Source organism: Eptatretus burgeri, chromosome 7 (genome assembly GCF_056783735.1).
Source record: "Eptatretus burgeri isolate ZD-2024b chromosome 7, Ebu_testis_v1, whole genome shotgun sequence".
Lineage (NCBI taxonomy): Eukaryota > Metazoa > Chordata > Myxini > Myxiniformes > Myxinidae > Eptatretus > Eptatretus burgeri.
The window spans coordinates 26,601,688-26,625,337 of record NC_140967.1 but is presented as its reverse complement, the minus strand read 5'-3'; the positions used below and the strand labels follow the sequence as shown (position 1 = coordinate 26,625,337).

Sequence of the window (23,650 nt, the reverse complement as noted above, 5' to 3'; positions counted from 1 at the left end):
GGTGCAAGACATTTCAGATTTTCATTTTTGATTAATTTGTAAGGATTTCTAAAAACAAGTTTTCACTGACAGTATGGGATATTTTGTGTAGATTGGTGACAATATTTTTTAAATTTAATCCATTTTAAATTCAGGCTGTTACACAACAAAATGTGACAAAAGTCATGGGGTGTAAATCCTTTCTCAAGGCACTGTAACCTCCTTCCACTTTTGATGGCGGTGGTAATAATAAATATAAACCAAATACAACTGAAGTATAAATACCTGTCCTACAGCTGAAAAATATCCGGAATATGAGAATTGGACTGTCGTTTGCAATCACGTGACAACTGCTTTGGTGCTTGTCGCCTCTCACGTGATTCCTCAGTTTGCTTTCCCAAAAATTCATGATATTGAATATTTTTTCACAGACTCTGCATCTGGCCTTGTGAACAGACTCCTTCACGAGCCAATCGCTGATGTGACTGTTATGAGGCATTAAAATAGCAATGCTTTGACATTCTTCAAATTTTCTTCCCTTCCCTTTACAAACAACAGTAAGCATACTAAGTAGCGACTTCCTGCTTAACAGGTGGTTTCCATAAACGCTTGCATAATTTATGCATGATCCATGAGAAACCTTTTTCGCGCAACTTTGGGAAATCCCCAGGGGAAGTCAAAATTGGTAACATTCCCTTGAAAGAGAACGGTGGAATTAACAATTCCGACCAGCGGCTCGTTTATATTTGCACAATTTTCTCGATTTTCCAGGACTTTCCGGTGTCACTGGAAAATGCTCATTTTTTCCAGGACTTTCAAGGAATGTGCAAACCATGTTTTTTTTGTTTAAAAAATAATAATAATAATAATAAAAATAAATAATAATAATGATAATCACTGGCTCTACAGTTGCCGCTAGCAGAATCATGACAAAGCAGGTAATTGCCTTTGCATCTTTTTTCAAAAAAGTAAAACACTATTTAGATACGACATTTGAGAATCCTTTATGATTCATTATTTTTACAACATGAAGCAACGCTTTGACAAGCATCAACAATTCCAGCAGTTGCAACATCACCAATTCTCACAGTAGTGGTCAATATGTTACGAATCAATACAATGCAAATTAAAGAAATGAATGGTGTGAACAAATGCTTAGTGTGAACACGATCGGTGGCACAATGATTAGAGTATCCGCTCTGAGTCTGGCATCCATTGATTCGTTTCCATCCCTGGTCGTCATAACAAAGACCTAACAATGGTACATGCTGCTCCATTGCTTGATGCTTAGCATTGAAAGGATAAAGCACATTGAAACCTCATCAGTTGGCATCCACAGAGAGGAGGAAAGTTATTCTCAGTTCCACCCCCCAACCCACTCTCACCCCATCGAGTAAGGAGAAAAAAAAAACAGACAAGCATAATTAAGAGTGCCACCCGGTACCCAGAGGCCCCGATAAGTTACTGTATGTCACTTTCCCAAAGCTCAGTGGTTGCTCGTTTGTGGTAAAGTACAGTTTTGTCTCATTTATTTGTCTACATGAGTGTATGTGGTTTGTATTACAGCTACTCCGTAAGCTTAAAGCCTGCATTTAAAAAAAAAAGCCCTCAAACTTATATTAAAAGATTCAGTCAAGCCAGATTTTATCAACACAAAAACTGGGTTAAGCTGAGATTATTAGCCTGCCTGAGGGTCAATGCTTAAAAAGTAATAATAAAAAGACCAACGCTTATCACAACACACCTTCCATTTACTACACTTTGTGAAGACATTCTACAATATTCAAGCTGCAATACGGTGGTCTGCTGAGGGTATGAATGTTTTCACTGACATTCATAGTAGCTTAAATGGGGCTAATACTCCTGATGATGCCATACGGTAACATTAACTGCTCAGCCCACTCCCCTGCCTCCGCCCCCATCACCATATCGGAATTAACAAGAAAAGGAAGAGCGTAGCTTCCTGCCCAACTTCCTGTTGGATCAAACGTCCGACATGCCTTCTCCCCTTTCCATCCTTGCCAACAAACTGCTCGTTTAGATCATGTCTGATGCTTTTTAAAATTTTATTTGCCTGTTCTTTTAATTTGTCAGTCAAGAAAGCTGTTGCTTTCTGTCATTTATGTTCGGAATGAACGGAGAGATGTATTACAAATCCCTGTAAACACAAAAATAATGTGAGTGTGATGTGGGGAAAGAGGGTCGGCAGAGGAAGAGGAGGTGATGGTTTAATACGTTTGATTAATTTTGCTGCAACGGGGGAGGGTGGGTCACAAGTAGGGATGGCGATTCGGGGTTGAACGATTTAATTTTGCGGCACCAATGGCATTTGCAATTATTGTTAAAATAACACTTGTACAAACTCTAACAAACCAAAATTGAGAGGAGGAGGAGGAGATCTCAAATGATCGACATATTTTGGAACCATTTCTCTGGACACCATGTTGGGAACAATTTAACTACATTATGCTACTCCCTTATAAACTACAGCTGGAGTATAGTTTATTTACTTGTAAATAATTTCCACAAGGTAGGTTGTGTGAATTGTTGTCAGACATACCGGCCTAATGTATGATATGGAGCTTTTCAGAAATGGTAGGGATCCTAAAACAGCATGAACATCTGTTCAACACCCTGGAAATGCAAGTTTAAAAAATGCTGCATCAGCCACTGCAACATCAAGAACATAGAACAAACTAAACATGTGCAGTCATCTTTTTAAAAAAATGTTTCCCTATCAAAAGGTGTTCTAGCACCTTCCCCTACGTCCACGAGTTCCCCTCCTCACACTACGTGTGGGCATTGGCATTCCTTCCCACCCTGCAGGTTCAGGCATTGTGGCCTTGTCCGCCATGCGAAGCCTTGCATTAGGACGCCTGGTTACCTCCACAAGGGACTGCAAGACATCTGCCACTCGACCCACCGCCTGCTCTAGCCGCTGCAATATCGTGTTGTTTTTCTCTTGAGCAATGAGAACATACTGCAGGGTTTGAGTGAGCAAACTGCAGTCATCAGCCTGGGGCTGCCTCGACGACGTTCGCCATTGCCCCAAACTGTTGCCATCTTCATCCTCATCCTCTTCCACCGAATCATCCGTATCTTGTGCATCATCATCTTCTTCGTCGTCGTCATCACCCTCTTCCTCCATGTTAACTGCAGATGACCACCTTTGGCTCTGCAACTGGTGGTGCTGCACATCTCTGTCATCAATTACAGATTCATCACCTGGAATGGGGGGGGGGGTGGAGGGGGGAGTGAATTAGAAATGAAAACACTTCATGGTATTTGTAAATGCAGGGTGGTGGAGTGATAGCAGAACTCCTTCTTTCAGGGCCAAGACAAAATGAGTTCCAATCACGACACGCAATCTCTCCATCACACTCAAAACATCAGGCTGTGCAGTGTCACAAACTATTGACTAGGGTCCGGTGATATATCGATATACCGGTTTATACCAGCATTGGAATTCTGAAATAAATAAACTAGAACGGGCACTCGGTAGAGCGCATACCTTCGCCGCCGCAACTTTTTTCCGGGCACATTTGAAAAACGTCATTTTAAAACGTCCATGACGTCACAACCGTCAGTCCGATTGACGTCAAATTTGGTGTGTAACCTCCTTGAAGGCAGTCCAACAAAATGGAATGATAAACACTGAAAAATTAAAAAGTTGAAAAATGACGTCATCTTTTGACGTCATTTTGACGCACTTCCGGGGACGTCACGTCCAATCGGGGACTACCATTCTGAAAGCTCGTAGTTCACTGAACATTTTAACGTTGGTTTCATGTCAATAGCTCTATTAGATCTGAAGCTATGCCTACAAGTATATTTTGACCTTGAGTGTGACCTTGACCTTGACTGCAGAGTTAATTGGCAAAACCTGTACATCAATAAACAGATATTTTGGTAATGATCCTAATGCCTGGATTTGGGAGACTTTGCTCTATAAATCATATAGATATTTGAATGTAAAATATCAGGACATTTTAGCCACAGTTGAAAAACGTCATGTTCAAACGTCAATGACGTCACAACGGTCAGTCCAATCGAAGTCAAATTTGGTGTGTGACGTCCTTAAGGTAAGTCCTACAAAACGGTATGATAAAAACTGATGAGATCGAAAATTGAAAATTTACGTCATCTTGTGACGTCATTTAGATGCACTTCCGATGACGTTATGTCAAATCCGACACTACATATCCGAAAGGCATCTCCTCATGAAACAATATGGCGGTGGTTGCATGTCGATAGCTGTATTATGAAGGAAGTTATGCTCAAAAGAGTGTTTTTGACCTTTTCATGACCTTGACCTTTGATCCGATCGCTCCCAAAATCTAATCAAATCGTCCTTGGATACTCACGAATCATCCCACCAAATTTCATGTAAATCGGTTTAATACTTTCTGAGTTATGCGAATAACAAACAAACACACATATTCACAAATAAATATATACACAGCGACCAAAACATAACCTTTCGCAGAATGCGAAGGTAATAGATAAAATTAAATAAACTGGTCTGTCACCAACAAATCGAAGAAAGATTTGTGCAATCTTTAAATACCGTATATTATTTTTATAGCCGTGATGCACTCGGCATCTCGGCCACACCTGGAACGGTGGAACGTATGATGTCAAAGTTTAATAGGAAGTAAGTACAGAAGGTTTTAACTTTTAACCATCAGCACCCAAGCACCATACAAGCAATCATGGTTTTCTTTGCTCTCGTGGCAGTTTTTAAAGCAATTGCAAATTGGTTATTTATATGAATCGAGTGTGCTTTCGAAAGCCTGTGTCGATTACCGACACGGCGATCCATGACAGTCATACCGGAACAGAAGCAATACCGGGATGAGGTACAGCAATCCATCATACTTTCATGGATCACACCAATGGCATTTGCATTGGTGCCGTTAACTCCAGCTACCCATCCATCGCCCTTTAGATTCCAAACAGTAACTCCTTAGTCCTCAAGATCATGCCCTTTTTGCCTTTCAAACCCCGTAATTCCCGTGAGAAACTTCCCTCACCTGAATCCACGCGTCCGTTCCTCAATCTCAAACCGCTCAAGTCGCCCTTTCACCTCCCAACCCCCACTTCACACCATCCCCGTCTCACCCCCTCTTCCTCACTCCTGTTCATTTCACATCCGAAACACATCCACCCTACATCACTAAATGCCCCATTAACTCAGTTGCCTCAGTACAATGATCCAAATTAATTACTCTGTTACCTGTAGGTGATACTATACAAAAGGATCCCTCGGCGTGTGCAAATAACCATGGAATTAAATAAATTTCTTTCTTTTCTCAAATTATTTCCTGCAAAATCCCTAATAAAACCCAATCATTGACGTGTCGATTGTCATCATCGTGTGAGATAAACAACAGCTGCTACCTGCTCGTAGGGTGGAATCTTATAAAATAAATGTGTGTGTGTCCTCCATAACTCCAAAACCATGAAACAGAGTGGCCCCAAACTTTGCATGCATACTTGGGGAACTCCAAGGGAGTGCATGAGTGAAAATTGGGTGTTTGAGTTAATTAAGACACGCCTTTTGAAGATAATTAATGGACTTATTTAATTACATCCTTTATAAGGTGCATGCACGGACAACTCGCTATCGATGGGGTCTTAAAGCACATCCTGGGTTACCTCGCCATTTTGTTTGGCCTGCTCAACAATGCCTCGAGTTGGAACAGGCCGCAATGGTTTATTAACGATAAAGTGCTCAAAATGTTTTTTGTCACTTTCCTCAGTGATATAATCGAATACCTGATTTTCATACCTTCGAATTGCTCTGTATATCACTTTTGTAAGTGCTATAGTTTTCAAATGAGGGGCATGGAGTGATTGCATGCATTGTATGATGCAATTTTCCTCGATCTACTCTCACGGACTATTTAAAGTACATAATCGAATTACAATTTGAGTTTGGAGGATTGGATGATGTGGACTAAATAACTCGAAATCTGGAGTGAAATGCGAAAATGTTAAGAAATCGGCGATGTTTAGTTTATTGTGGGTATGTGACATTACCAATCAGCTTTCTATTGCTTGCCAAGCCAGCCATTCCTAATCAACCATTTAATTAGAGTGCTTGCTTGAGTGCTTAAGCCACATGCCGAGGGCCCGACAGTCGATAGTGGTGCAGTTGCTGTTCTGATCGGGATGTACAGTCGGCAGTTGCTACAAGGTAGAAGTACACATGGGTAGATTTGGATCTGTAAAGTGACTCTCCGCAGGTATGTGTGTGCATGCCTGCATGCTTGGTTAGGGGCGCCGTGGTGGCAGTTTCATCCCGTATCTTATGGTGTTGATGGGTGGTGGCGGTTTTAACTTTTAACCTCAGCAGCATACGAGCGATCACAGTTTCCTTTCTCCTCGTGACCATTTCAAAAGCAATTGGTTATTTGGTATTTTGAACTGGGTGTGCTTTAGAAAGGTTATATGGTTTCTCTTTGTGAGTTTCAAAGCAAAATATATTTGATAACACCTGATTTATGAGCCGTTTGCCATATTAACGAGTTTTCTAAATTACCGCGCCAAACGTTTTTCACCCATCACATGATGATTGCCCAACTGTTTTTCAACATTAAACATTAATGTTTATGCACATCTCCTTGAAACGTTTATAATGAAATATGGTTTTTTTTAAATGTTTCTTAAAATTTCCACAAAACGAAGGTGACATCTACTCAAGGTTTGTGGGTTGTACACAGTACGTACTGCAGTCGGTAGACACGCTCTTTGGGTGGTATTTATTGTATGACCGATAGAAAATGGATTTCAGATCAATATTTTGTTTCCATCTTCACTCTGATTCTATGCAGAATAATTTTGATGAGACAGTATGAATTGTAATTAATGCTACGTCGCACGTCTGCCTTCCCTTCCTCTCACCTCACGCTGCCTTCCCTTCTCCCACCCACTCCTCACTCTCCCTCCCCCCCTTCTCTCTCTCGTCTCCCTCCCCTTAGCGAAGCGATGGGTGATATTTGCTGGTTTTAAATAAGCATATTACACTGGTATACCAAACAAACCAAAAAAAAAAAAACCCGTATAAAAAAATAATGGGTAGATATATCAATCTGTGATACAAACAATGAACAAATCGAAGAAAGTTGTTTACAGTCTTTAAATACCGTTCATGTACTACAGGATTTGAGAAGCTCTGATGGACTCGGCTACACCTGGAACAGTGGAATGTATGATGTCAAGGTGTACCAGGAAGCAAGTACAGTAGGTTTGAATGTTTAACCCTCAGCAACTTGAGCACCCATACAAGCAATTGTGTTTTTCTTTGCCCTTGTGGCAGTTTTTAAAGAAATTGGCAATTGCTTATTTATATGAATCGGGTGTGCTTTAGAAAGCCTATGCCAAGTAAGTGATCTGTGATAGCGATACCGGTATAATCATACCGGAACAGCGTTCCACAATAGTCACACCGGAGCGGCAAGAGTGATGGATCCCGTCCTGTGGCGATTACCAAATACTGATCTTGTTTTAAAACAAAATCATTTTAAATACAAGTTGAAGATGGAAGTAAAATAACTGTTCTCATCATTTTGAGAATTTTTTTTTTTTAACCCCCGTGTGTGGGAATACTTTGAAAAATTACCGTGTGTCAACGACATGTACATCATGTATGAATACGTAACGGACCATTGCGTGAAAAAAATTTAAATTTAATTATACCGGTATGACCCCACCGGTATAAATTGATGATGACTGAGGCTAAGATTCACCAAAGATAAGGATTTTATCCTGTTTTTTTTCGAAAAAATAATAAATAAATAAATAAAACCAGGGGTGGGAGGAGGGTTGATATTGTAGTTGGCTCCGTCTGTTCGTCTGTTTGTCACACTCTCTCCTCCTAAACGGTCAGGCACAAATTGACCAACCTTGGTAGTTATGATAACAATACGGCACAAAGGTGCAAGAGCAGCATTATTTTCGGCCCCATCCCCTGGGGCAGGGTCAAAAGGTCCAGTACAAAAAATAATAATAAATTATCGGCTTAAAGCATTTTTTCATGAAATGTATTTGCAATCAACATTGGGAGATGCATGAAATAGGTAACGATTTTAATTTGATCCCCGTTTTGTGCCCCATCGGGGTGGGGACAGAAGGTCGCAGGGAATTATTTTTTTTAAACTCTGATTTTGATATTGAGTCAATCCTGGTGTAACTTTTTTGCCATCTTTCAAAATTGCTTTTTGTGGGAAGAGTGGGGATTTGCAATGGCACGCTATCGACTTCACTCGAGTCTTTTCGTAGTGCTTTTCTCGTTGACGCATCATAGTCTTCGTCTCTTCAAGAAAGCCAAATTTGAAATGTGGCTGAGGAGCAATGATAAATAACAAACATAGGGGCAATACCCCGAGGCGCTCACCTGGTTGCGGCTGGATAACACAACCAGGGAACCACTGATGGCCCACAAAGTATGTAACGGCGAAGAAAATAAATACCGATGGATTTTATTATTTTTAATGCCGTGAACAAACCTTGATACATGCACAGTGACGAACATTGTGGTAAAGTTTAATCCCAATTGTATGTGTAGTTTCAGAGAAGAAGTTGCAAGCATTTGTGGATGGACGGATGGACGACTCGTCATCCCATAAGCTCCCCAGAACTAGGTGACTCAGCTCAATCCAGGTGAGCTAAAAATTAAAGATTTTGTTTGTCGATTCTGTAGGTTTGAGAAAAATGGACCAATAACCTCCGTTTGAGATCATGATAGGTACCCTAGGCTTCAATACAAAGAAAACAAACAAACAAACAAAAACAACCTCATGGTAAGAATAGTTCACATTACTGGAAAATATTTTTTATCATCTCACCGAGGCCTCAAATCCAAGTCATCCCTTGTCCTGCCTAGACCTTATGAACCAAATCCAGCATAACAGTGAATGTGTCTGATAAACCCTCGATGTATCGCTGCAAAAAAAGTGTTCGAGAAACAGTACACATAGTTAATAAAGGACAAGTTTACACTTCCAAACAGCACACAGTACTGAGATTTAAATAAAGTTAACATTAAGGCTGTCTATGCCACATGTTATAACGATACAAGGTGGACTTTTCCTGACTCATAACGTTCAAAACGACTTCACTAAGCAGGCCATCAAATATTTGCTTATGTACACTTAAGTGTTTAAAACAAGGTTGCTCCAAAAGACAGGCATTATCCACGTCAAAATGGATGATGGAGACGACACGGAAGACATACAAGGGGCAGTATTTTAAATTAAATCCCCCGGCCATTCCGTTCCAAATAAATACAACCACAAAAAGCATCCACCACCCCCAAAGCCAGGCAAGCAAGATAATGTTAGCTCCCAAACCACACACAAACACAACCAAGAGGTTGGTCCTGCCTTTGAACATGCACGTCAGTACACGAGGGAAGCAGCTTTGTGAGACACGATATCCCAGGAATCTTCTTTGGAAAACTTGGATTCCAACGAGTGGTAGAAATGAGCCAATTTAACTCAGCCATAGCTGCAGCAGTGTTGTTACATTTGTGCGGGGGGGGGGGGGAGACATCACGAAAGAAGGGAACGGAGTTGCATACGCCTCCAAAAGTGGCAGAGCTTTGCCGAAGAGGAAGGAGAGGAAAGAGAAAAATCGGCAGTTGGGAGTGCGAGTGTTGGAGACGGCAGAGGAAAGCGTGGGTGTGAGGAAAACGAAGAGAGTTGGTCTGATGAGAACACGGCAGAAGCCTGAGGAGAACCATCAACGTGCGAGGAGAATCGTCTGTGAGGAGAGGAGGTTGTCCTGCTTGTCCTTTCATCATACCTGCTCTGCCCCATCCCTTGAGCCTGCCGTGTGCCATCACCAACTGTTCGTTTCCCCTTCAACTGCTCGCCTCATTGTCGTGTTCTCGTTACTCATAATCACCTGCTCGTCCCCGCTGCCCCAGAGCTGAGTCCCTCCGTTTTTGTCCCCATCCCGTCTGTGACCGAGTATGGAGTTGGGCGTCTTAGTTTCTTTCTTCTTCTGTTTGTGTTTACTGGCGTTATCAGAGCCACGAGGCTCTACAAACGCCACACACCCAAACTCCAGCTACAGCCAAATACAAAAACAAATCAATCAATAAAATAAATGCTCGGGACTTTATGCCGTTCGCCTCGTTTCCTTTACCAATTTGCAGAGTCGAGGGTACATCTGGCTCAGTTAGCAATGTGTATGCGCTACGCCCGACCAGGGGATACACTGAAGGTTGTATCCGAGGATTCTAAATTGGTCAAGACATTTTAACCAGGTTTCTTGAATACAGAATATATCCGGTTTGGACGTGAGGTCGCTGATGTATTTAATACACTCCGGCCCATGAGAAGCTAAACTTTATGCATTTCATTGGATAATTTTTATGAATCAGCAGGGGAATCCCAGGACTGTTTGGAGTCTGACCCTCTGCGTTTTTGGCCCGATTGACTGAATATTTTATAAACCATCTTAGAAGAAAACCCCACCGAGCCCACGTGTCTGACGGCTGCAGTGGAAATAATGTTGATTTTCTCCGATTTGTTCCCTGCTTGAGCTGTACAATTTACTACTTCGGTGAAAAAAACAAAACCCAATGAATCCAGTTTTTATAATATTCATATCTACGTCGGTGATTGCACTGTCAGTTTGGCATTCTGTATCTTTCATCTCAGTCTGAACTCCCATCGATTTAGTTATTACGTTTACTGGGTACTCAGTTTTGGTGTTGCTCCGAACCACATCTACTGAGATTTTAACTTTCTGAATTTTGGGGACCATCAGGACAGCTTCAGCAGAAGACAGTTTCCCCTGCGTCTTCACCAGTTGGATGTTGGCAGCTCTTTGGAATTCGGGGCACTCTCTGCAGGCTGCACTGTGGTTCCCACCACAATTAGCACAAGACATTTTTTCAGTGGTGCAGCTTCCGTATTCGTGCTCTCCATTACATTTGCTGAAGTGCTGTTTGCCCCTTTAGGCTGGAGCAGTGTGACCGACCTTTTGACATTTGTAATATCTTAAAGGGGCTGGAACGTATTCCCATACAATGAATGCTTGATACCCCAAGAAAACTTGAGGAAAGGATTGGGTTGCCAAAAGACAAAACCACCGAGGTGGTATTGACTTTGACCCCATCTCTGACTGTGGTTAGACGGCAGGCGTCAACAACTCCCACATCTGCTAAATGGTTCTTGATGTCATCAATTTCAATGGAGGGATCAGTCCCGAAAATGACTCCTCGACTCTCCCTCAGATACCAAGGAATCTGACATGAGACCCAGACTCCGCCAAAATACGAGGCGCCCAACACCATCTCCCGTTAAGTGACCGATTTACACTCAATGAAGAGGTCGCCGGATCTGAGCTTTAAGCCGCTGGACACGTCTCCGAATTATTTTTCAATCAGTGTAGCCATTTGAATTGGGTTGGCGGGGCTTAAGGGTTGAGAACCATCTTAGGCTGAAACTATGACCATGAGTTTGGCATGGTGCTCATCGGCGATAGAGGTGGCCTTAACCGCTTTGGGAGGTTCCGACCCATCGGTACTCTCCCGCCGTGGTCTGCCCATCTTCCTAGTTTGATTTATCCGACCAAGATGAACCCATATCATCTTCATCACATGTTGATCATCCTCAATCACCCCCTCCCGGCACCCCGGGAGATTTACCCAATTGAACTGAGAGTCGACCATAATACAAGCAAAACAGGACAAAGAATACCGGAAAAAGCCGATGCACCCTCGACACTCAAACCTGTCCCGGAAAGGCATCCGCCCAAACTCCCTCGGCCGACTTGACTCGATTCTTAGTTTCTTTAGATTTATCCTACCTATTTGTCCATAATTATTTATTATCGATTCTGTATCTTCCTTATCTTCCCCACCACAACCCGTCGTCGTCTCCTCCGTCGCGATCAAATCATCCCTCGTTGTTTTTCTTATTATTGTGGTTTGGGAAATAAACCCGTTTGGTTTAAAAGCTTAAGGTTTCTAGTGTCTCTCTTCACCACCTGCACGAGCGCCATCCGCCATCAATTCGGAACACCTCCTCAGTTGAGTCGCTTCGGACGTCGCGGACGTTTAACCCCCTGCCATGATGGGCTCGACGTTGGAGTATTCCTTGAAGTACATTGCCCAATTTTGACCCAAGTAGGCCTGATTTCCATGGGAATCTTTTCTCAATTATGCTTGAATGTATTATTACTTTATTCACCAAGGTGGGCCAAGTGTGATTAGGTTTTAACATACAAGCTGTATGTCCTTTATAAAAGATAACCCCCCCCCCCACAAAAAAGTTGGTTTGTGAGGGGATTGGCAATGACTAAATTAAGTACTTCGACACCACATATATTTGTGTTTATTAATTAGTTAATGATCATCTTGCAATTTTTCATATTTGTGTAAGGTAAGCAGTCAATATAAAATGTTGCTCACAAGGGATGGTAGGTTGTATTTTTCATAAAAGGAAGGTGTATTATTTCTTTGTTTCCGTCTGTGTGCCCAGGCAGACATGGAGGAGAATACATTCCATTCCCACATCCCTATCAAAAGGTGTTCCAACACCTTGCCCTACGTCCACAAATGCCCCTCCTCACACGACGTGTGCACATTGGCATTCCTTCCCACCCTGCATGTTCAGGCAATGTGGCTATGTCCACCATACGAAGCCTTGCATTAGGATGCCCAGTTACCTCCAAAAAGGGACTACAAGACCCATACATACTGAGTCAGTCCACTCAACCCACTGCAAATGTGTTGTGGTTTTTTTTTCTTCTTCTCAAGCAATGGGAACACTGCATGCAGGCTTCAAGTGAGCAAACTACAGAAATCAACCTGGGGCTGCCTCAACGACCTTAATGATGCGTCGACCGCATCAATCAGCCAACATGGGCTTCAAAAACATTTTATCAGCAAATCAGGGTGAAACCTCCTCCTTCAGCGTCGACAGCCAAGCAGTGTTACATACATGTATGTACTGTTACATTTATGGTGGGCAGGGGATGGCCTGGGTGGAAGGTCCTGGAGTTAAAATTTAAAACCTTAGCACTGAGTTTCACGTAGTTTATAGGAATTCTGGATCATGCATCAAGGACACGTGTTGGGATAAGTTGTCTGGAGTATGGCCCAACTGAGGAGACAGGCCCGACCTATTTTGATGTAGAGGGGTTAAAGTATCATGCACAAGGTGTGTGTGTAACCATCCAGGAACTGCGTCAGGGGTCAGAACATTCTCCAGGCATGACTTCTAACTTCGGGCTAGGCTCAAGGCAGCAAAAAAGAAAAAGCATAACTTCGGGAGCCGACGTACACCTCGGGGAGACTTCTGCCTTCACGGCCATCAATCAGGGCACCATTGACATAGGCACCAGCCACCATTGGCTGATGGACATTGCGAGATCCCTAAAAATGCCTTGAGGAAAGAGGTTGAGACAGACAGCCCACTCTCATATAGCAGGTTAATGAGACAACGAACAAGAAAATTCACATTAAATATTACAGGAAAAGATGTCAAGTCATTTCAAAATTGGACCAAGCGAAAAACACCAAATAAATCCACATCAAATCGGCTCCAATTATTCCTTCCTCCTTGTGTGATCAGCTGGGGAACGATTTTAGCTGAAATCTTTCATGAACCAGTTAACCACACCAAATGCTTGCCTGAAGGTGGAAAGAATTAATAATTGGTTCAGGGTGCCAGCAACAACTATGGCACTTTTCATGAGATGTCGTGGGTTCCATAATGTCAAACTAATTATAGATCCCACTGTGTGTTTCCTGCTGGATGAAAAGCACTGTGTCTGGAACACCCAGCTTAATATCTAGCATCCAAGGGCACTTTGTGATGCAACGACCTGCCTGCAACATACTGTTGTGGCCAAAAATATTGGCACCCTTGCACTTTTCTTCAAACAACTCACAATTTTCTCGAAAAATAAGTTGAAATTGACAAAAGTATTTGGTCTCCACAATTCTTTATTTCACTGTTAATATTACAGAACCTTTGTTTTTGATTCAGAACTTAATATTGTTAAGGACCGGCGGTGGAGGGAATCACATCCTACTCTTGACAGCCAAATGTTGAAGATTTGGCGTCACTTAACAGCACCGCCGTCTCAGGGGTAATAACGCCGGCTGGTTCGGCAAAGGCCTCGGGTCACGTGCCTCAGATCACGATACCAAAGTACACCTGTGCCTTGCCAGTTGGGGAAATAGACACCGGTTACAGACTGGGTTTGTCAGAGACCGAGCGAAGTCTGCCAGTCCGTAACCATTTTGGTTTTATATACAAATCGAGCGGTTGTTCCTCAGCGTGGCACGAATAAACTCAAGGCGGCAACTTTCATATGAATCAGCCAGATTTATTGGGGACACGTCGGAGAACACGACACAAGCAAAGCATTCACGAACATTATCATTCATCTATAACCCTCTCTTAACTCAGGAGCTACGGATGCGCGTTTCGAAGGGGACCCTAGCGAGATAAACCTTAGGCCTGGATGACATTCAGACAAGAAACAGAGTACTCGGTAGTGCCTCATGGACGAGGGGAAAGTGTCAAAGGCACGAATGCGGCTTGTGAGAAGCCGATGTCAATGGATTCGAGCGCCCAAGCTCGAACACGCCGCGTGGCAAGATGGCGGCGGTGTCCTTTTGTCGCACCACTCCGGCACCCGCCTCGGCGGGTTCAGCCCCCGTAAGGTCAACGGCACAAGAGCGAAAGATCCACGGTGTGCTCCAGCTGGCTTTTCACAAGGTCCAGCATACAAATCCAGGCCTGGCCTGCTCACCAGATTAGGCCAAATCGGGGTGTTGGGCTCCGCAGGCGGATCGACGGGATGGAAAAACGTGTCGAGCCGTGCCGGAGCAAAGACAGTCAGAGGCTCCGTGGTTGGATTCAGGATGAACCTGGGGACGACCTGCACGCTGGGTCCATTGCCGAGGAGGAACAGCCGTCAAGTCACTCCTCATCAAGCAGATCGCAGACTCCACACTGGGCAGTTGCTCTCGAAGCAGATCGCAGACTCTGTCGTTTCTCATCCAGCAGAAGGCAGACTGACCTCATGCAGTTCTTCTTGCCTTTTTCACGAAGCAGATCACAGACAGACACAGCCGTCCCTTATACAGCAGATCGCGACTCGACACTCAGGCAGTTACTCCCTTGCTTCTTGGGGCTCGCTTTTTTGGAACACCTCTGGGGATACGTGATTGGTCCATCCCTCCAGTCCGCAGCCGCTCTCCACCAATCGGCCAACCACCAACACCACCACTGCACGAACACTGGACAGCCTGCTACATCTCCTGACACACATGTAACGTCCGATTACCAAACAACCTGGCTAAACATGCATTTAAGGGAGGATCTGGGCTAATCCTATATTTAATAACCCACTAAGGGCCCATTTCCACAACAATACAACTTTGGGTGGGGGGTAACATAGGCTATGTGGTTGTGGCCTCACACGGGGGTGCTGGTGGGGTGAAAATTCTCCAAATAAATGTGCACTGTGTAGCACCACCTGGTAGTGGTGTCAGAGGGTATTACAATTCCCTTTTTTTTACCTGGGCAACGCTGAGGTTGAAGCATAAAGCACTCTTCACACTGGTAAATTTGTTCTCCCTCCCTTCCCCGTAATGGCAAGCCCTCAATGAATATTCACTATTACTGTAAACGGCAGGGGGGGAGGGGCAGGAGAACAGGTGGGTGGGGGGGGTAGGAGAGCTCTGTGGACTGAGATGAGGGCAGGAGAGCAGCGATGTGTTGGGGGGGGGGGAGTATGGTTAATGGTTTAAAACGGTGAGTTGAGATGATGTTGGTTTGGGTTTATATAAAACAATAGAAATTCTCTCCCGTCCACTTTGGGGCGGGGAAAAAAAAAATAGGCGGTGTATGGAGCGAGGACATTGTTAATTAGGCGGTGTAAGTAGTGAGGGGGACATTGTTAATTCGGCGGTGTAAGGAGCAAGGGGGACATTGTTAATTAGGTGGTGTAAGTAGTGAGGGGGACATTGTTAATTTGGCGGTGTAAGGAGCGAGGACATTGTTAATTAGGCAGTGTAAGTAGTGAGGGGGACAGTGTTAATTAGGCAGTGTAAGGAGCGAGGACATTGTTAATTAGGCGGTGTAAGTAGTGAGGGGGACATTGTTAATTCGGCGGTGTAAGGAGCAAGGGGGACATTGTTAATTAGGTGGTGTAAGTAGTGAGGGGGACATTGTTAATTTGGCGGTGTAAGGAGCGAGGACATTGTTAATTAGGCGGTGTAAGTAGTGAGGGGGACAGTGTTAATTAGGCAGTGTAAGGAGCGAGGACATTGTTAATTAGGCGGTGTAAGGAATGAGGACATTGTTAATTAGGTGGTGTAAGTAGTGAGGGGGACATTGTTAATTTGGCGGTGTAAGGAGCGAGGACATTGTTAATTAGGCAGTGTAAGTAGTGAGGGGGACAGTGTTAATTAGGCAGTGTAAGGAGCGAGGACATTGTTAATTAGGCGGTGTAAGTAGTGAGGGGGACATTGTTAATTCGGCGGTGTAAGGAGCGAGGACATTGTTAATTAGGCGGTGTAAGTAGTGAGGGGGACTGTTAATTAGGCAGTGTAAGGAGCGAGGACATTGTTAATTAGGCGGTGTAAGGAATGAGGACATTGTTAATTAGGTGGTGTAAGTAGTGAGGGGGACATTGTTAATTTGGCGGTGTAAGGAGCGAGGACATTGTTAATTAGGCAGTGTAAGTAGTGAGGGGGACAGTGTTAATTAGGCAGTGTAAGGAGCGAGGACATTGTTAATTAGGCGGTGTAAGTAGTGAGGGGGACATTGTTAATTAGGTGGTGTAAGTAGTGAGGGGAACATTGTTAATTTGGCGGTGTAAGGAGCGAGGACATTGTTAATTAGGCGGTGTAAGTAGTGAGGGGGACAGTGTTAATTAGGCAGTGTAAGGAGCGAGGACATTGTTAATTAGGCGGTGTAAGGAATGAGGACATTGTTAATTAGGTGGTGTAAGTAGTGAGGGGGACATTGTTAATTCGGCGGTGTAAGGAATGAGGACATTGTTAATTCGGCGGTGTAAGGAATGAGGACATTGTTAATTCGGTGGTGTAAGTAGTGAGGGGGACATTGTTAATTCGGCGGTGTAAGGAATGAGGACATTGTTAATTCGGCGGTGTAAGGAATGAGGACATTGTTAATTTGGCGGTGTAAGTAGTGAGGGGTACATTGTTAATTAGGCGGTGTAAGGAATGAGGACATTGTTAATTCGGTGGTGTAAGTAGTGAGGGGGACATTGTTAATTAGGCGGTGTAAGTAGTGAGGGGGACAGTGTTAATTAGGCAGTGTAAGGAGCGAGGACATTGTTAATTAGGCGGTGTAAGGAATGAGGACATTGTTAATTAGGTGGTGTAAGTAGTGAGGGGGACATTGTTAATTCGGCGGTGTAAGGAATGAGGACATTGTTAATTCGGTGGTGTAAGTAGTGAGGGGGACATTGTTAATTCGGCGGTGTAAGGAATGAGGACATTGTTAATTCGGCGGTGTAAGGAATGAGGACATTGTTAATTTGGCGGTGTAAGTAGTGAGGGGTACATTGTTAATTAGGCGGTGTAAGGAATGAGGACATTGTTAATTCGGTGGTGTAAGTAGTGAGGGGGACATTGTTAATTCGGCGGTGTAAGTAGTGAGGGGGACATTGTTAATTTGGCGGTGTAAGGAATGAGGGGGACATTGTAAATTCGGCGGTGTAAGGAATGAGGACATTGTTAATTCGGCGGTGTAAGGAATGAGGACATTGTTAATTCGGCGGTGTAAGTAGTGAGGGGGACTGTGGTGAATGGAAGGTCGTGACGTGTGATCACATGTTTCCCGGCTCGAGCACAGAAGAGATAAAGCTGAGGGTCGGCTCGGCCCGCGGGGTTTTGTCCCTGGGGCATTGCCATTGTATGTCGCCGGCTCACTTGGTGCTCATTGAATGGTGAGAACACTGATTGATATATAATACTGATTTATTTTGCGGTGATTAGTTGCGCGTGTGTACCTTACTGCTTGTACTCCATGCTGCGCTTGTATTTCCTGGTGTGCCCGTAGAAGCGGCTCCAATCAAATGGAATAAAGCCTAAACTCTGAAGGTTCTTCTCTCGCTTTCATTTCAATTTATTCCATTTGGTTTTCTCGGCTCTCTCAACCAACGATGGACAAGATCTACAAACCAGAGAGGTTCGACGCAGACCCAAACGCGACTGACGCAGAAATGAAATGGTCGCATTGGTTCTGTTCCTTCTCACACTATCTGACCATCATCGAGGAGGGAGCGGACAAATTTGCCGCTCTCGTGAATCCTGTCTCGCCCAGCGTGTACAGGCTCTTCTCGGAGTGCGACACTTACGAAGCAGCGATCGACGTGCTGCAGGCGCTCTACGTGAAGCGCAAGAACGAGGTATACATACGACATCTTCTCAACACACGCAAGCAAGCAGCCGGGGAGACAATCGATCAGTTCCTGCAAGCTCTGAATCAGCTGGGAAAAGACGGCAGCTTCCGGGCCGTAAGCGCCGAGGAACACCGAAAGGAAGCGACACGGGAGGCATTCATCCAAGGACTCAGATCAGCCCACATACGGCAACGCTTACTAGAGAAAGCGCAACCCACTCTTGACAAGGTAGTCGATCAGGCACGAGCGATGGATACGGCTCAGCAGCAATCTGAGTCATTTGGGACACCGATGCTGCTAATGAACGCTGCTACGATGGGAACCCAAGGAACCCCACTGGCACAGATACAGCCAGACACAGGAAATGGATAATCCACCCGACAGACAATACGGTATGCATGGCCGCCACCTCACTACAATCCCGCGTACGAGGGTACTGCAATGTTGAATTGGACGTAAAAGGGTACACGCATCGGGATGTAAGGGTACTGGTGCTTCGTGATTTGTGCGCAGACGTAATTCTGGGTCATAATGTCCTCAAGCAGCACACGAGCGTCGAAATACCCTTTGGAGGAAGCAAGCCTCGTCTAATTTTAAATGCGTTGACCACCGCGGAGGTGACGTCCCCCCAGCTGTTCGCTAACCTGTCGCCGGTCTGCAAACCGATAGCGATCAAATCGCGGCGATATACCCCTGCTGACATGAATTTCATCACTTCGGAAACCAAGCGATTACTGGAAGAAGGAATTATAGAACCGAGCGATTCGCCATGGCGCGCACAGGTGTTAGTAACCAGCAGTCAGAACCATAAGAAACGAATGGTTGTCGATTATTCCCAAACGGTCAATCGCTTTACCCAACTCGATGCCTACCCCCTGCCGCGCATAGACGAGATGGTCGAACGCGTGGCCAATTATAAGGTATTCAGCACCATCGACTTGCGAAGCGCCTATCACCAAATTCCCATCCGAGAGGAAGACAAACCTTACACCGCATTCCAGGCAGGGAGGCGCCTCTACCAGTTCAGAAGGATACCATTCGGTGTCACGAATGGAGTAGCTTGCTTCCAACGAGTTATGGACGACATCATTTCAGATGAAAACCTCAAAGACACTTTTGTTTACGTGGACAATGTCACAGTGTGCGGTAGGGATCAGGGGGAACATGATATGAATCTGGACAGATTCTTGGGCATTGCTAGAAAATATAATCTGACTCTCAACTATGAGAAATGCGTATTCTCGGCAAGGTCAATTGACCTTCTCGGCTACACAATAGCCGACGGCACAATTAAGCCTGATCCTGAACGATTGCGCCCGCTCCGTGAGCTACCACCACCTCAGGACCTGCAGACGATGCGCCGGGTGATCGGCATGTTTGCTTACTATGCGAGATGGATTTCGCAATACTCCGAGAAAATACATCCCCTAGTGCATTGCAAAAACTTTCCACCAGATGCCGCTGTTGTGACAGCTTTCCACAACCTCAAAGACGATATCAGTAAGTCCGTGGTTTTATCGATCGATAGCTCGGTGCCCTTCGTGGTGGAAACCGACGCTTCAGATCACGCCATAGCTGCTACGCTTAATCAGTCTGGGAGACCCGTCGCGTTCTTCTCGAGAACTCTCTCTGGAAGCGAGCAGAGACACTCGGCGATAGAGAAGGAGGCGTACGCCATCGTCGAAGCGCTGCGCAAATGGAGACATTATTTGCTGGGAAACCACTTCACGCTCGTTACGGACCAACGATCCGTGGCATTCATGTTTGATGGGAAAAATAACGGGAAATTAAGAATGAAAAAATGAGATGACGGATAGACCGAGCTTGCTATAGTTACGACATTGTTTACCGGCCCGGGAGGGAAAACCCTGCTGCAGACACCTTCTCGCGGGTCTACTGCTCGGCGGTAATCAGTCGGGCTTTGCAAGACCTCCATGTGTCTCTGTGCCACCCGGGGGTAACCAGAATGGCACATTTCGTACGCAGACAGAACCTGCCCTATTCTAGCGAGCTGTTGACGAAACTTTCAGAGCTACCGGTATCAATCAGTGCCTCAGCCATATGCCCGTTAATTCGTACGTTGATGATAGCCTTGGATAGATTCCCCGGGGAGGCTGCAGTTAATTTATTTTGCGAGTAGAGAGCCGCAGAAGTGGGTTTATTTCTCCTTAGAGTAGATTTACATACCCTGGCATAATGCCCTTTCTTGTCGCAATTCATGCATGTGGCATCTCTGGCGGGGCATTTTTGACGAGGGTGCCTTTTGTACCCACAAAAGAAGTAGTGAGGGGGACATTGTTAATTCGGCGGTGTAAGTAGTGAGGGGGACATTGTTAATTCGGCGGTGTAAGGAATGAGGGGGACATTGTTAATTCGGCGGTGTAAGGAATGAGGACATTGTTAATTCGGCGGTGTAAGGAATGAGGACATTGTTAATTCGGCGGTGTAAGTAGTGAGGGGGACAGTGTTAATTAGGCGGTGTAAGGAGCGAGGACATTGTTAATTAGGTGGTGTAAGGAATGAGGACATTGTTAATTAGGTGGTGTAAGTAGTGAGGGGGACATTGTTAATTCGGCGGTGTAAGGAATGAGGACATTGTTAATTCGGCGGTGTAAGTAGTGAGGGGGACAGTGTTAATTAGGCGGTGTAAGGAGCGAGGACATTGTTAATTAGGCGGTGTAAGTAGTGAGGGGTACATTGTTAATTAGGCGGTGTAAGTAGTGAGGGGTACATTGTTAATTAGGCGGTGTAAGTAGTGAGGGGTACATTGTTAATTAGGCGGTGTAAGGAACGAGGACATTGTTAATTAGGCGGTGTAAGTAGTGAGGGGGACATTGTTAATGGGATATTCATCACAGCCTTTTTTGATGCAGAATTGTGAATGATATACAACACACGAAGAAGAAGAAGATCAACATAACAAGGACAAATGTGTCCAAGAGCCGCTTTCTAAAGGCAATAACAACAACTTCCGATATTTCGTCACGTGCCTTGATGTAGCCAATAGCGAGACCCGTCATGGAGGCTCCTGTTCATGATGAGAAAATTGTGTATTTACGAAATTACAACACATTAAATGGAATAATCTTTAAATAGTAACGTGAACTTTTTGAAACTTTAAAGCAAATGTCCAAATATATTTAAAAGTTCATGATAGACGCTCTCAAAAGGCACCCTCAATGCGAGGATGTGTACAGGTGTTTTGTATTTAAGGAGATCTGGATCATGTATATAAAAGAGCCGAGTCCTAAAGGTTTTGTAAGAATAAAAAGAAAAAGAACTCTTAGTGCTCGCGCTCGCGCTCACGTTCGCGACGCGGCTAAAAATTGACGAAACGTCCTGAAACTCAAACTTGTTCTCTGGCTTATCATGAAGCCACGTACCGAGTTTCATTTGAATGTGTTAAGGTGTGAAAAAGCACAGGTGGGCATGGACGGACTGACGGACTGACAGAGAGACAAGATGGACATGAACCAATTATTGCTTAAACCTCGTTTTTCCTTTGTGTTTTCCATCTTCAAAAACTTGCTTCAACATCAGCGCAGCTGCTCAAAGAAGAGGGGGCCAGGTATTAACAAAACGGTGGTGTGAACATTCAGTCGATATGGGTCATATTTTTTGATTCATACCCTGACCGTAAACATTGCAACAACCATGAGCCTGGTGTTGGCTCTGTGGTTAGGGTGGTGGCTTGGGATCCTCGGGTCCTGAGTTCAAGCTCTGTCGGCTGCTGAATTAATACCAGGTGGGGTTGACTCAGCCTGTCATCCTTCCGAGGTCGGCGAAATGAGTACCATTTCCAGTGTGTGTACTGGTAGAGGGGCACTGCATCAGCGACACAGTCACGCTTCAAGAAATGCGGCCGCTGAATTAATACCAGGTGGGGTTGACTCAGCCTGTCATCCTTCCGAGGTCGGCGAAATGAGTACCATTTCCAGTGTGTGTACTGGTAGAGGGGCACTGCATCAGCGACACAGTCATGCTTCAAGAAATGATAGCTACCCCGACAGCCAAGATGCCATACGACCACCACCGAAACAACCACTCCAGTGCTTTGCAGGCAGGAGGTTGCATCAATGAACGACGTGCCGTCCTTCGGAGAGACATTTAGCCGGGTCGGCCTGCCCGTCAGCATCGGCTGGTGGACCTTGATCCCACAGCAGCAGTACTGTAAATAATAATAATAAAAAAGTAATAATAAAAGAGCGCGACAAGAGGAGGCGATTGCGTGTCGGTAACCTGGCCAAACCTTGGAAACGAAAGAAAGAAAGAAAAAAAATTCAATGTATCCTTTGCTTCAGAGTGGTACGGACATCACGGCATTCACCATCAAGTTATTTCAGCGAACAAGCGATTTCATTGGTTAGTCGAAATGACGTCACAACCGGTAGTGACGACATCGGTATGAAATACCGAAATTTTTATCGTTAAAAACGGTGAGGTAAAAAATGTTATCATTACCGGCGAAAACTATAAATATTATTATATTATTATACGCGTCCGAAAATAAGAGCGGTTACCTCACAGGAAAGCAGTCGTGACGCACGCAGTTAAAAAAAAAAATAATAATAATAATAATAATAATTTACTTTCGAGAATTTAAACACTTCGGGTTCGACGAGGTCAGTTTAAACGATCCGCGCACACTCACTGGCTTGCTGCTCCATGGTCCACGCGGGAAGCTGGCCGTTTCCGAGCTGCGTGCGAAGATCGAACGTGGCGAGAATCCTTTCCTCCATCGGGGTCAGGATGGACCACTGGGGACCCAGCCGGCCGGGCCGACGCGCCAGTCCCGCTTTCTTCTTGACGCCGCCGCGGATGTCGTGCCAGCGCTTCTGGATGTCCGTCGCCTGCCGGCGACAACCGCCCAGGGCGTTGATCTTGGTGGCGATGTCCTGCCAGATGGCCCGTCGAGTGTTGGCCGAGGCCTTGCGTGGCCCGAACAGGGCCAGCTGGTTGCTCAGCACTTCTTTGATGAGGACGGCGTTCTCGTGCCCTTTAAAGCGACTCTTCCTCCGGCGGCCGGAGCTGCGACGCTGTTCGCCCTCGCCGTTGTCCAACGACGCCATTGCGTCGATTCGCACGAACGGACGGTTGAGGTCGCTCTCGCCACCCGCGGTCAGCTAAAGGTATAACGGTGCAATTCACGACAACGACGGGTGGGCGTCAATCGGTAAGTCCGGCGTGTTTCTCCGCTCGATCGCAGACATTACGGGATTCCGACAACGTGCCCGCCACTCGGAAGCGCGCCGCGGCCACCGAC

The 23,650-nt window shown here is 45.0% G+C and overlaps 2 protein-coding genes across 2 annotated transcripts in view; one reads left to right on the top strand and one right to left on the bottom strand.

Moving 5' to 3' along the window:
• Positions 1-964: 964 nt before the first annotated feature.
• LOC147022861 (uncharacterized) lies at positions 965-23,456 on the bottom strand. The gene is made up of 2 exons (XM_085887765.1): positions 23,039-23,456; positions 965-3,204 (listed from the first exon to the last, which is right to left on the bottom strand). Exons 1-2 carry the CDS (start codon positions 23,454-23,456, stop codon positions 2,729-2,731), a joined length of 894 nt encoding a protein of 297 aa, XP_085743891.1. The 3' UTR covers positions 965-2,728.
• Positions 8,564-23,650, top strand: part of LOC147022860 (steryl-sulfatase-like) — a 103,974-nt gene continuing 88,887 nt past the window's right edge. Inside the window, exon 1 of the mRNA XM_085887758.1 lies at positions 8,564-8,643. The gene's annotated coding sequence lies outside the window, so the exon portion shown is untranslated. The remainder of the gene's footprint in view (positions 8,644-23,650) is intronic.